Raw genomic sequence first — 12,347 nt, 5'->3', positions numbered from 1 at the left:
GAAACTTTGAAGATAATTTTTAAAAAATTTTGGAAAGTAAATTAATTTCAGGGAAGAATTTTATTATTTTTGAAAATAATTGGATTTTGCAATGAATTTTATTCAAATTCCTAAAAAGAATTGAATTTCCGAGAAGAATTATGACGTTTATCAAGATAATTGAATTCATTAAAAAAATTGATTTAAAATTTTTGAATTCAAAAATTCGACTAATTTCAACAGAATTGGAGTTAAAATTTAAAAAAAAAATTGTTTTGCAGAATAATTATTAATTAAAAAAATGAAAATTTCAGAATTTCCAAAGATTGTTATTGCGAAAAAATTTATAAATAATTGAATTCCTGTAAAAATTTATTTTATTTATGAAAATAATTGAATGTTTGCATAAAATTTTATCGGGATTTTTTTAATAATGGAATTCTTTTGGAAAATTTGATTGAAACAGTAGATATTAAAAATCATTGAATTTTAGAAAACTTTTGAAAATAATTGAAATTTTGAGAAGAATTTGATTAAAATTTTGTAAAATAATTGAATATCAGAGAAGAATTTTATTGTTTATAAAGAGAATTGGAATTTTGACGAGAATTTTTTTAAATTCTTGAACACAATTGAATTTAGTAACTATGTTACTAAGTTAGTTAGTTAGTTAGTTAGTTTAGTTGTTTCATGATTTTTCTATAAATTGTATAATTTTATATTTTACAAAAACTTGTATTTTCTAAATTTCAAATGAAATTTAATTTATTTCTAGAATTTTAATTAGAGAGAGAGAGAGAGAGAGAGAGAGAGAGAAAATTTATTATTATTTAAAAAATTATATAATTGAAGCATTATTTCTCAAGTGGGCCTCTCCTTTTCTTCATTTTTTAAATCTAAAAACATTTTATAAGACAAAAATTTAAACTTTTTAATACCATGGGGCTTTTTTAAAATATTAATTTCTTTAAACGAAATGTGTATCAAGAAAATGCAAAAAAAAACTCATTTTCAAAATTTTATAAGGCCTCCAACGATCAAATTTGAAATGGAGAAAGGGGATAACCCACTAAATAAGGAATGCCTCAATTTTAGTTTTTATAATTTTAAATTGTTATAAAATTTGAATTATGTACATTTTAAAAATTGTAATTACCTTCAATAAATTATTCTAATTATTTTAAGAAGTTTTATCAAAATTAATTTAATTGCAGGGTTTTTCTAATTTAACTTTGAAATTTTTACTTCAACATTTAAATGAAATATAGTTTTGTTAACTTAGTAAAACCGAATTTTTTCAATCAAAGTAGGTATAATACTACAACTGAAATCATACTCTGATATTTGTTATAAGAAAATTTCATCACTAAAAAATGATTTGAATCAAATAAAGTTAGCTTGTTTATGTTAATCATTAATTTTTGCTTTACATACACTGCAAAAAAGTTCTGGTTGGAATTACCAGAAAATCTGTTTTCAACTAGAATTTCGTGTTAAATATGCTCTTACTAGATTTTTTCGGTAAAGTTAACCAGAATTCTGGTTAATTTAACCTGAATCATGGTTGTTTTAACTAAAATATCGTGTTAAATATACCCTTACCAGAATTTTTTTTCATAGGTTACTTAATCGAAACGGATTTAGTTTTTTGAATTAATTTATTTTTTTAAAATTGTTTCAGAAAAATATTGAATTCTTATTTTCTATTTCAGAGTTAATAAATAAACAAGTAATTTATTATTTGATTCAAATAAATAGTCGATTTTCATGTGTCAAGAAGACATACTAATAACATTAGTCTTTTGTAATAGTTTAGTGACCGTTCTAGCGAGTATGAAAGATGTATTCTTCATTAGAATGCGACTTTTGATTCCAGCATTGTGTAAGGCCATATGATAAAGATCAGAGTAGAACTGAAATTAAATAATTGAGCATTATTGAAATGAGTTCAGTGGAATAATCTTCAGAAATACTAGATGCTTAAATGGTTAACCTTTGCATCATCACCTTCCACTGGCTTATCAGTGAACTCTGGACTGACTTCCGTACATTCAACTGCCACTGTTTGAACTGGAGTTACTAACAAGGTCATATTTGTTTGCTGAAAAAAAAATAATATGCATGTATATCAAATGTAGTCATGAATCTTATAAATGCTCGAGAGTCATTCGGGGCAAGTGTACAGACTTAAGCACTTAAAGACTTTTGTTACACATAAAAATAAAAAATAAAGATTATGAGGAATTAAAGTCTGGTGGCTTTCAGTTGAAACACCCACAAGACAATTCGCGAATTAAATATGTTAAAAAATTCCAAGTAAGCTCATTGCACTGCAAACTTTAATGCGATGCTCGGGAAATGTTTGTATAACTATGAAAATGGGAGTACTTGAGGAATTATGTATCACTGAATTTTAACATAGGTATCTCTTTGTCGAATAAATCGATTTTTTTACAAGCATTTACTTTACGTCCTCGTTTTATAGATTCTAGTCGTAAATGGCTAATTAAAAAATATTAACATCTAAATGCAAAAATATTTAAGAATACGACAACCTAAGATTTAAAGGATCTGTTCCTTAAGGTAGGGAACCAAAAGTGAAACATTGGAAATGTATGTAATTTTTATAATCTTCATAAATCTATTCATAATCCAAATAGAAGATTTTAGACAATAAGGGTCACATGAGGAGGCAGAGGACTACTGATGGATTTGTTACCTGCTTAGCAATACATCCATGTAGTTCCTTGATCTGAATGACAATTTGGCGAGGGACGCGAGTTACGTTCCATCGAGACCATGCGAATGTATATGCGGTACACAATAAACCCATGCATGCTTGCAAATGTTTTTCAGTAACTGGATGTTTTATAGGCAGTCCTTTGACGTAGCTATATGCGTCATCTTCTGGAAAGAGGTCACACCCTCCATCCCGCATTTTCTAGAATAGAACGATTCTTTACTTTATTAATTATAATATTTTAATTACATATATAAATTAGAAACCGCACTTTTTCTAACTACACTGGAGCATCAATCGAGAGCAGAGCTTTGTTCTGTGCTGTTCTCAATTCAAGGGATCTTTATCTCTCAAAAATGTAAACATCCAGGACAGTAAGGATTTAATTGTGAATGGATTTTTAGTGTCCAAGAGATTTTTAGTTTTAAAAAAGTACAATAAAAACAGAGTTGTAAACTGTGCCGACTAGGTCGACAGAAATTCCCTGGTTTATGAAGGACTATACTCCCGATGTTAAAAGCAAATTATCTACCTTCTAGAAATACTACACCACATAGAGAAATGGCATTGATTTGGCAAGCCATTTTACCTAACAGTCACATGATATTAAGGTGCGTAATTAAAGCACTGCGTGCAGTGACTACAGATAGACTCGATCACAAGCTAATGTCATTCAAGTAGCAGTAAGTGGTTCAGAGGCTCGACTGCAATCAGGGCATGTAACCGAGCTTATGGATTGTTAATTTTATGCGCACTGAATAAATTATTTTGTACTTAAATTTAAATTAAATGAAGTACAAAAATTAATAAATAATAACATACTTTTATAAGCAAATGAAGTTTCATGTACTGGTTAACAATATTTTGTAAAGCATTAGTTGTTCCTCCGACCAGAGAGTGTAAGCAAACCAAGTCTTCCTGAAACAGGTGCAATAATTGATTTACCAAAATCATACCTAGCATGAAGCAAAGAATTAAAAGGATTTCAAAAGAAACATGAAACATTAAGATATGTTCGACTATTCATAAAAATTAAATCAATATGCAGTCGTTTGGAAGCTAATTTTCTGAAAAATTAATTATTCTTTATTCCCCGAGTCCTACCGGGTTAATATTAACATGAAACACTAACCCTTACTATGAACTCAGCTTGGATAATAGCTGCAGTAATACTTAAAATTACACCACCCCCTGTACTTCTACCAGATTCAGGTTTCATCTCCCAACTTTGAAATGGTATATTAACATATCGAAAAGCCGCCAGTCCATGAATTCCAAGTCTACCACTTCTAAAAGTTATTATTTGTTTCTCCTCATTATATTTTATATCGTGAACATCATTAGTGGACCAAATTCTTTTTTCCGGAATCCAATGTGCAACTAATGGTGGTTCGAACCAAAGGACTGAATCCGGCAGTCTATAATATATACCATATTATTTCCAAAGTATTCATAATTATTAATTAGGCATTTAAGTATATTACTATAACAAACTTTTTGTAAAAGAAATTCATCTTCCCTTTAAATTAATTATTAAATTCGTCCCTTTAATTCGTCCCTTTGCTTTCAAAAATGTTACATTAATAACAAGTATAGTATTATTTATATAATAAAAGGATGAGTTGACATTAAAAAAATTTGAAGTAAATAAATCCGTAAGTGTGTTAATCCAAGTTGTATACGTACTTTAATGTTACTAGTGCAAGAGCTTCCATCGCTGCTTCCAAAGCTTTCATTTCCGCTTCTATTACTTCCGGAGTTCTTTCCGATTCTGGAGCTGATGGAGGAGCTATATAAGGCTTTGAGAATGGCACAAATCTTAATTTCTTGGGAATTTGCACTGGAGAGGAAATATTAAAAAATTAATTTCAATCATATTCCATAAATTTTCATAAAATAAATATTTTATTAAATGCTTATTTTCTAACGTGTAAATAAAAATTCTAGTTTAGCAAATGTCATATAAAGATATTTGTAGACGTTATAATGAAGATAAATGATGAAATAAAGGATAAAATTATTAAATAATTTTATCTTACATTTCTTCTTTTATTCATCAAATACACAGTAAAACGTGAAGTGTTAAAACAACACCAGAATGGATTAAAATAATCTGCAACAGTTTAGTCCCTCTAGGATTAAATTAACACCAGAAAGGATTAAAATAATCTATTTTGGTGATATTTTTAACTATGAATGAAATTTTACTTTAAATGAAACACCAAAGTCAACGATTTGTAAAAATTCAACGAAGTTAGCTTCTCCAGGGAGAATAGTAAGTTAGTAAGTTAGTTACTAACTTACTAACTAACTTAGTAACATAGTTACTAAATTCAATTGTGTTCAAAAATTTTTAAAAATTCTCGTCAAAATTTCAATTCTCTTTATAAATAATAAAATTCTTCTCTGATATTCAATTATTTTACAAAATTTTAATAAAATTCTTGTCAAAATTTCAATTCTCAAAAGTTTTCTAGAATTCAATGATTTTCAATATCTACTATTTCAATAGTATTCAATTATTTTCAAAAATAATAAAAATTTTTTACAGGAATTCAATTATTTACAAAAATTTTTTTATAAATTTCTTCGCAATAATTCAATTATTTTCATAAATAATAACATTTTTACAATAATTCAATTATTTTTATAAATAATAAAATTCTTTTAGGAATTCAATTATTTTCATAAATAATAAAACTCATTGCAGAATTTCAATTATTTTTAATTCAATTTTAATCCAATTCCTCAAAATTTTGATAAAATTCGACACAAACATTAAATTATTTTCCAAAAAATGAAGATTTCACAAAAATTCAATTATTTAAAAAATAATGTGCAAAATTTTCTTCTAAAAAATCAAATGTTTTAAAATTTGGCATTAAATAAATTTTTCGCAGTAATTCAATTATTTTCAAAAAAATCGAAAAAAAATTTTGGTCAACATATTTCAATTATTTTTAAAAATGAATAACAAAATTAAATTATTTTCAGGACTTTTAATGAAATTCATTGCAACATTCAATTACTTTTATAAATAATATTAATCATCACAAGAATTTAATTTTTTATAAATTAAATAAAATTCATAGCAAAATTTCAATTATTTTTAAGAATTTTAATACAATTCATTGCAAAATTCAATTATTTTCATAAATAATATTGTTCATCACAAAAATTTAAATCTTCACAAACGTAATAAAATTCAATTATTTCAAAAATTTTAATAAAATTCATAGCAAAATTTCAATTATTTTCCAAAATTTTTCTTAATTTAATAATTTGTGGGTATATCTATTATTTTTACAAAATTTTCCAAAACAATTCAATTATTTAAAAACAATTTTGCCAAAATTCTATTCGAATATTCAATTATTTTCTAAAATAATGAAAATTCCACAGGAATTTAATTATTAAAAAATAAAAATAGAATTTGCATGAATTATTTTGAAAAAAAGTCAATTTTTTAAAACTTTTTTTACAATATAAATAATGTATAATTCAATTATTTTTAATGCAATTTTAATCGAATTCCACGAAAAATATGTAATTATTCTTAAAATTTTTATTAAAATTCGTCCAAAAAATTTAATGATTTAAAAAATTTGTTGATAACATTTTTTATGAGAATTTAATTTCAAGAAACATAAAATTAATAAATTATTAATTTTTGTATTTAAATAATTGAATTCTCGTAGAATTTACTAATAAAAATGGGTTTGAAAAATGAATTACAGTTAAAATTTTAGATTATAATTAAATATTAAAAGCATTATAACGTGGATTTTTAGAAATAATTAAATTTTCAAAAAGTTTCAAACTAAAATCATTGAAATTCTTAATTTTTCATATTTTTGACAAAAAATTCTGTAGAATTAATTTTTTTTTTAACGTTTAATAGGATTTTTATTGAAATTACTACAACTTTTTTTCCATTTATATATTTAATTGCAGAATTTCCGAATAATTGAAATTTTGTAAAATTGAATTGTAAACAAATGAATTTGAAAATTCTCATAAAACTCATCGCAGCGTTTCAATTATTTTTCATACATTATAATTCAATTCCTTGAAAAAAGTAATTATGTTCATGCAAGTTTTAATAAAATTCGTCAAAAAAATTCAATTATTTAAAAACTTGTTACTAAAATTTTTTATGAGAATTGAATTTTGAGAAACATTCAATTATTCAATAAATTATTTACTTTTGCATTTAATTAATTAAATGCTTGTAGAATTTTCTAATAAAAATTGATTTTTATTTCATAAAAATGAATTTCAGTTAGAATTTTAGATTATAATTGAATATTAAAAGCAATATAGCGTGAATTTTTAGAAATAATTGAATTTTGCAATTAATTTTTATGTAAAAGTTTAATTGAATTTTCTTTTATATTATTTGATGTTTTTATTTTCTAATATGCATTTAATTAAAGAATTTAGGAAAAATTGAAATTTCGTGAAATTGAATATTGTAAACAAATGGATTTGAAAATTGCCAAAGAACTTTTTCGAAAATGATTAAAAATAATAGGTATAAAGTAAAATTGAAAATTGTAGTTAAAAATTTTTGAAAATAATAGTTGAATTGAAATAATGAAAATAATAATAATGAAATTTTGAAGAAGTATAATATTCTTATAATATTAAATAATGATTTTATTACTTGGTCATCTTTAATTATTATAAAATATAAAGAAATCGATGACTTCTAGTCGAAGACTCGGAGTTATCGATATCTTCATGTTTTATAGTTATAAAAAAATTTAATGAACTAAAATTTCATTAATTGTAAAAAATAATACCAAAATTGATTATTTTAATCTTTTTTGGCGTTAATTTAATCTGCAACACTTTTTAATACCTCACGATTAACTGTGATAAATTAAACTTACAAGTTGTAAGAAACATATCCCGTCTCATGTCTTTTGGTTGTGGTGGTTGATAAATTAAATCAATATGGTATATTCCGCCTAGTATGAGGTATTTTCGAAGATTTATCTGAGTTTTCTCACATCTGGTAAACAAAGCTTGTCGCAATTCTTTCCTATTGTCAACTATTGTCAAAACATAGAAAAATGCACACTGTTTAATTTGAAGAATAAATTTTATTAAGCAAAATAATTATGGATTTTATTCAATTATTAAATTCATACGTCACAATATGCAGACGATCTTCTTTTACACTATAAGGAGAAATCGCGAAAAAGATAAAATGAAGAAAAGTGGAGTTAACATAGTAAAACGGACGATTATAATTGATCCAATGGAAGCAATAAAGAGAGACAAGATAAATTTGGGGAAGGATCTATTTTAGTGTACAAAGTACGAGCTTAACAACAGCAGGTATCGGAAGAGCCAGTGACATATGTACCGGTGATAAGCAACAACATGCCATTACAGTTTACGTGCAACAAGCAATTAATAAGGCTTAAGGAGCATCATGGTCCGAGGACTGTTCATCTCAGCGCCTGAATACTATTCAAGTAAAAATTATCAACTACCCATTTTCAAAATAAAAATTATTTCAGAACAAAATAAAATAATATTTTACGAAAGTATAAAATTCACAAAACATCTTTAGATTTAATTCTTGAAAAGTATGCTCTAAGTCTGAATAGAGAAATTACACATAATTATAAATGGATTGCATACAATCAAACACTGTATCCTAACCATCAGAATCTCCTAAATGGCAACGACATATGAAGTAAATATATAGAAATTATTATTTAATTAAAATACCTTCAGACTGAATTATAATTTCATCAGGAGTTGGTAAGTAGGGTAGAGGTTCTGGATCAGGTTCCGGTTCTTGTTTCTTGTGAGATTTTTGAAAATCCGTCTTCTTTCCAGTTTTGTTCTTTTTCTCCGATTTTACTATTTGCGGTGGTGGTGGTGGATTAGTTAGTTTTTCAAGCAACAGTTTCTTCTCTTCTAATCTCAACTGTCTACCATCTTTCTGCTCTTCTCGAATTTCATTCTTTGTATTAAATTCACATTCACAGTAGGCAAGTAGATCTAGTGTGACAATTTTTCTATTAATGATTTTTACCAATACAAGAAACTAAAAATTGTCATGTAAAAATTTAAAACATTAACAAGAAAAGCAAAAAATACCCATATTCATTTGACACTTTTCAGGAATATTGGGAATTGTGTAAGATATGCCCAAATCAGAATAATGATCATAATTTAACCAAAGTCCTCTAATAGCCATTGAATAGCAATCGATGTCTGGCGGCATTTTTACAGTTAAGTTGATTTCATCAAAATTTACCTCTATTGATTTTCTATACATGGGCAATAAATAAAAAATTAAATAAGCTGGAATAAATTTGTTTACACTAAATACTAAATACATTAAACTTCGATTTCCAGTGAATAATAAAAATTGTCACCTGTCCTTTTCAGCGATTTGTTTAATGCTTATTGGCAAACGAATTAGAGCCCAGATACAGCAGACAAGATGAATTGATTTCTGAATAAATCGAGTATTTCGCAAGTCTACTCTCAACATGTCTTGCTCTATATGTCGCAGAAGTTTGTAAGTAGCTGCGTCAATCCAAAATTGAAGTTTATTTCGAAGTTCTTGACGAATCTAAATTCGTTTACTATCTTTTGTAAATGACCATATTTATGAAAAACTAAATTTACAATATTTTTGGAAAAGCTATTTGTTACTTTAAATTCGATTAAAAATCATTTTTACATTCAATTAAAACAAAAATTATTGAAATTGGAAGTTTTTATTTTAATTATTTATACTATTAATTCATTTTTAATATTTTATTTTCTATTATTATTTATTTAAACTTTTTAATAATGAAATATAGAAAACTTACAGTTTTACAGTCAGCTACATAAATTTCAGGTTTCTCTGTTGAGAATTTTATTTTATCCTCTAGTTTAGACAGAAGCTGTTAAAAAATAGGAAAATGTTTTTTTTTAACAATTTCCAAAACAATCAGATAAATAATTAAAAGTAAATTAAACAGAGCAATTATTCAAAGAAAGAAGATTTATAAAAAGATTGAAAATCGAATGCACTTACATATATAATTATTTCACAGTGCTTGGAAATCGTTTCCATACTCGCATTCTCATCATCCAGTGACCATAAATACAGAAATGTGTTTAATTCAGACAAAATTCCCGGATCAGGTAATCCATCACATGTCATATATTGCTGCCACTTAAATTATTTTGTAAATATTAAAAAAATTAATTTATCAGGAGCAAACGTAAACTGTAAATATCTATTTAATAATCTTAAATATTTTCTCTTTTTGAAACTCACGTTTTCTATGTCTTTTTCTTCCAACACATAATCGTCGAAAGATTTTTTATTTTGAGCAATAAGAAGCAAAGTTTCCTCCAATTGAATCCTTCTAATTGTATTTTGTTTTTCTTCTAATTCAACTTGATTTTCACTGTTTAATTTTTCTAATCGAATTTCTTCGATCATATCCTTTATCATTTGATTCCTAATCAAAAAAATTTATCTTAAAATACTTCCGAAAATTAGGAAATCATTCGAATTGAAAATAATTTACATATTTAAATGAAAGAGAAATAAGTTATGGGTAATTTATAATGAATTAATTTTTGTAGTTAATGAATGACTTTTGTAAAGAAACGAATTTTCAGTTTTTGGTAATAAAATAAGTGAACCAACCGCTCCTCCTGGCGTTTAATTTTTTCCCGATCAGTTTCGGCATAACTTTTAAAAAAAGTTATTTCCTCTAAGGGAAATCCGTTCATGATTGATTTAATGGAAAAATTTAACACTTTTTCTCACGTTCTTTAACGTTCGGGAATAGAAACTGGCTTGTAACTAACCGATCATGAAATTAACACCTCCAAGGTACGTAGTAAGTAGCTTCGTGAGTGGGGAGAAAGTAGGGTAAATAGGGATGAGAACCGTAGGTTAAATAAAACTTTTCAGAAATCGAAGAAAATCAACATGAATCCTTTAATACTAATTGTTCCCCCCTGTGATAATTGTTGTAAATTTAAAAAATATTCAGAATTTGAAAATAAATTTAAAAAAAAAATTTGATCCTTAATACTTGTTTTCTTATATCTAAAGGTACTTTTGAACGTTATTTTCGACCTAAATTAATTTCAACGTAAAAATTGGTGTTTTTTAAAAAAATGGTTAAGTACTTGAGTCTTTCCGCTTCGGCTGCAGGAGATCCCTCTTCTTCCTTTGCTGCTGCTTTCTTTTTTTTCTTTGTCATTTTCGCCTTTTTTTTCTTTTTCTTCGCTGCTCTAAGCGCTGGCTAAATCGATGCAATAAAGAGAACTTTGTATATCTTTTTTTCATTCTCTAAGCGAAAAATCAGTACCTAAGATTGAAAAGCACCGATGATAATTTCTTTCTGCTTTACTTTAGTATAAATAATACATTATTGTGAAATTTGTTAATTAAATTCTTACATTTATTAATTAAATTAATTAAATTAAATTCTTTAAGTTTTGTAAATATTTTAGTTCTTTGATTTTCTGTTAATTATATTAAAATAAAATTTCTAAAATAGTTATTAACCTTTTATTACCTGTATTTCTCTCCATAATTTCAACTGGAAAAAACAAGTAGTTTTTAAAATTGGGTAATAAATTAAAAATTCGTTAAAAATGTTTGTAAAATAAGTTACAAACATACAAATCAATTTTAAATTCTTAGAAACAATTTTTTTTCGGAAAAAATTTCTCACATTTATTGGCACAAAAAAAAGTTCATATTTGGAACACTCTCGAGCAATTTCCGAGGATTATATCGATCTCCTTGCATGAAGGAGAAATTCACGGAAATTGCTTTTGTGTACCGCATGTAGCCAAGAAGTTAAAAATTGCTGTTCTGATGATATCGTAATAGCTCGAGTAATTTTTATGTCATTTAGAACCAGAAATCATAAATATAAACGAAAAGAATTAAAGCTACACTATTTCTGCCATGTGATTTCTATTTTTCATGAAGTCGGTCCATTTTTCAGTCTCTGAATCATCCTCGTATTCATCATAAAGAATTTCTTCTACTTTAGTTACTTCAATCGTCGTATCTTTTAAACTCCCTACTGTAACGTATTTCTTCTTTTTCTTATTTTTTTTCACCCTGAAACTAAAATTCTCAAAAACGTGAATAAAAAAAAATTTCCTCTTTGGAAAAAAATGAAAAAAATGTATAAATAACAACTTTTGGATTTTATTTCTTGATGGCTGATGCTTTAAACTTTCTAGAGTATCAGATTGAGAATCTTCTATCTCTCCAGAAGTGACACTAAGGACATTTAAATTTGATTCTTCTTTCTCTAGATTCTGTTTGACCTCCATCTAATTATTAATGAAATTATTTGATTAAAACTAGTCAACTTTATACACAGTAAAACGTGAGGTGTTCAAATAACACCAGAATGGATTAAAATAATCTGCTACAGTTTAATCCCTCTAGGATTAAATTAACACCAGAAAGGATTAAAATAATCTATTTTGGTGTTATTTTTAACTATGAATGAAATTTTACTTTCAATAAAACACCAAAGTCAACGATTTGTAAACCATTATTAAAAAATATTTAAATAAAATTCTACGCAAACATTCCAATTCTTTTCATAAATAATAACAA

At 25.8% G+C, this 12,347-nt stretch overlaps 1 protein-coding gene across 3 annotated transcripts; it reads right to left on the bottom strand.

Moving 5' to 3' along the window:
- Positions 1-1,712: 1,712 nt before the first annotated feature.
- LOC122510511 (dynein axonemal intermediate chain 7-like) lies at positions 1,713-11,723 on the bottom strand. 3 transcript variants are annotated; one of them, XM_043625218.1, is made up of 16 exons: positions 11,669-11,723; positions 11,271-11,304; positions 10,889-11,004; positions 10,020-10,206; positions 9,774-9,914; positions 9,565-9,639; positions 9,121-9,320; positions 8,840-9,012; positions 8,465-8,740; positions 7,615-7,776; positions 4,406-4,559; positions 3,852-4,137; positions 3,542-3,637; positions 2,699-2,920; positions 1,973-2,080; positions 1,713-1,892 (listed from the first exon to the last, which is right to left on the bottom strand). In XM_043625218.1, the coding sequence occupies exons 3-16, from the start codon at positions 10,960-10,962 to the stop codon at positions 1,752-1,754; spliced, it is 2,295 nt and encodes a 764-aa protein (XP_043481153.1). In that variant the 5' UTR covers positions 10,963-11,004; positions 11,271-11,304; positions 11,669-11,723; the 3' UTR covers positions 1,713-1,751. The 3 variants fall into 3 exon arrangements, with proteins under 3 accessions (XP_043481153.1, XP_043481152.1, XP_043481151.1); XM_043625217.1 differs by lacking the exons at positions 11,271-11,304; positions 11,669-11,723 and having other exon boundaries at positions 10,889-11,036; XM_043625216.1 differs by lacking the exons at positions 10,889-11,004; positions 11,271-11,304; positions 11,669-11,723 and adding an exon at positions 10,398-10,537.
- Positions 11,724-12,347: the final 624 nt, after the last annotated feature.

The sequence above is a fragment of the Leptopilina heterotoma genome, unplaced genomic scaffold (assembly GCF_015476425.1).
Source record: "Leptopilina heterotoma isolate Lh14 unplaced genomic scaffold, ASM1547642v1 Lhet_7, whole genome shotgun sequence".
NCBI classification, from domain to species: domain Eukaryota; kingdom Metazoa; phylum Arthropoda; class Insecta; order Hymenoptera; family Figitidae; genus Leptopilina; species Leptopilina heterotoma.
This window is presented reverse-complemented; position numbering and strand designations above follow the sequence as displayed.

What these genes read in the sequence shown, in the direction of transcription:
- LOC122510511 (XM_043625216.1), bottom strand. Translation starts at nt 10,483, where the DNA reads ATGAACGGATTTCCCTTAGAGGAAATAACTTTTTTTAAAAGTTATGCC. An exon ending in CTTGCACTAGTAACATTAAA is followed by an intron (nt 4,138 to 4,405) that starts GTACGTATACAA and finishes TATATATTATAG; the next exon opens with ACTGCCGGATTCAGTCCTTT. An exon ending in ATGGATGTATTGCTAAGCAG is followed by an intron (nt 2,081 to 2,698) that starts GTAACAAATCCA and finishes TTTTTTTTTCAG; the next exon opens with CAAACAAATATGACCTTGTT.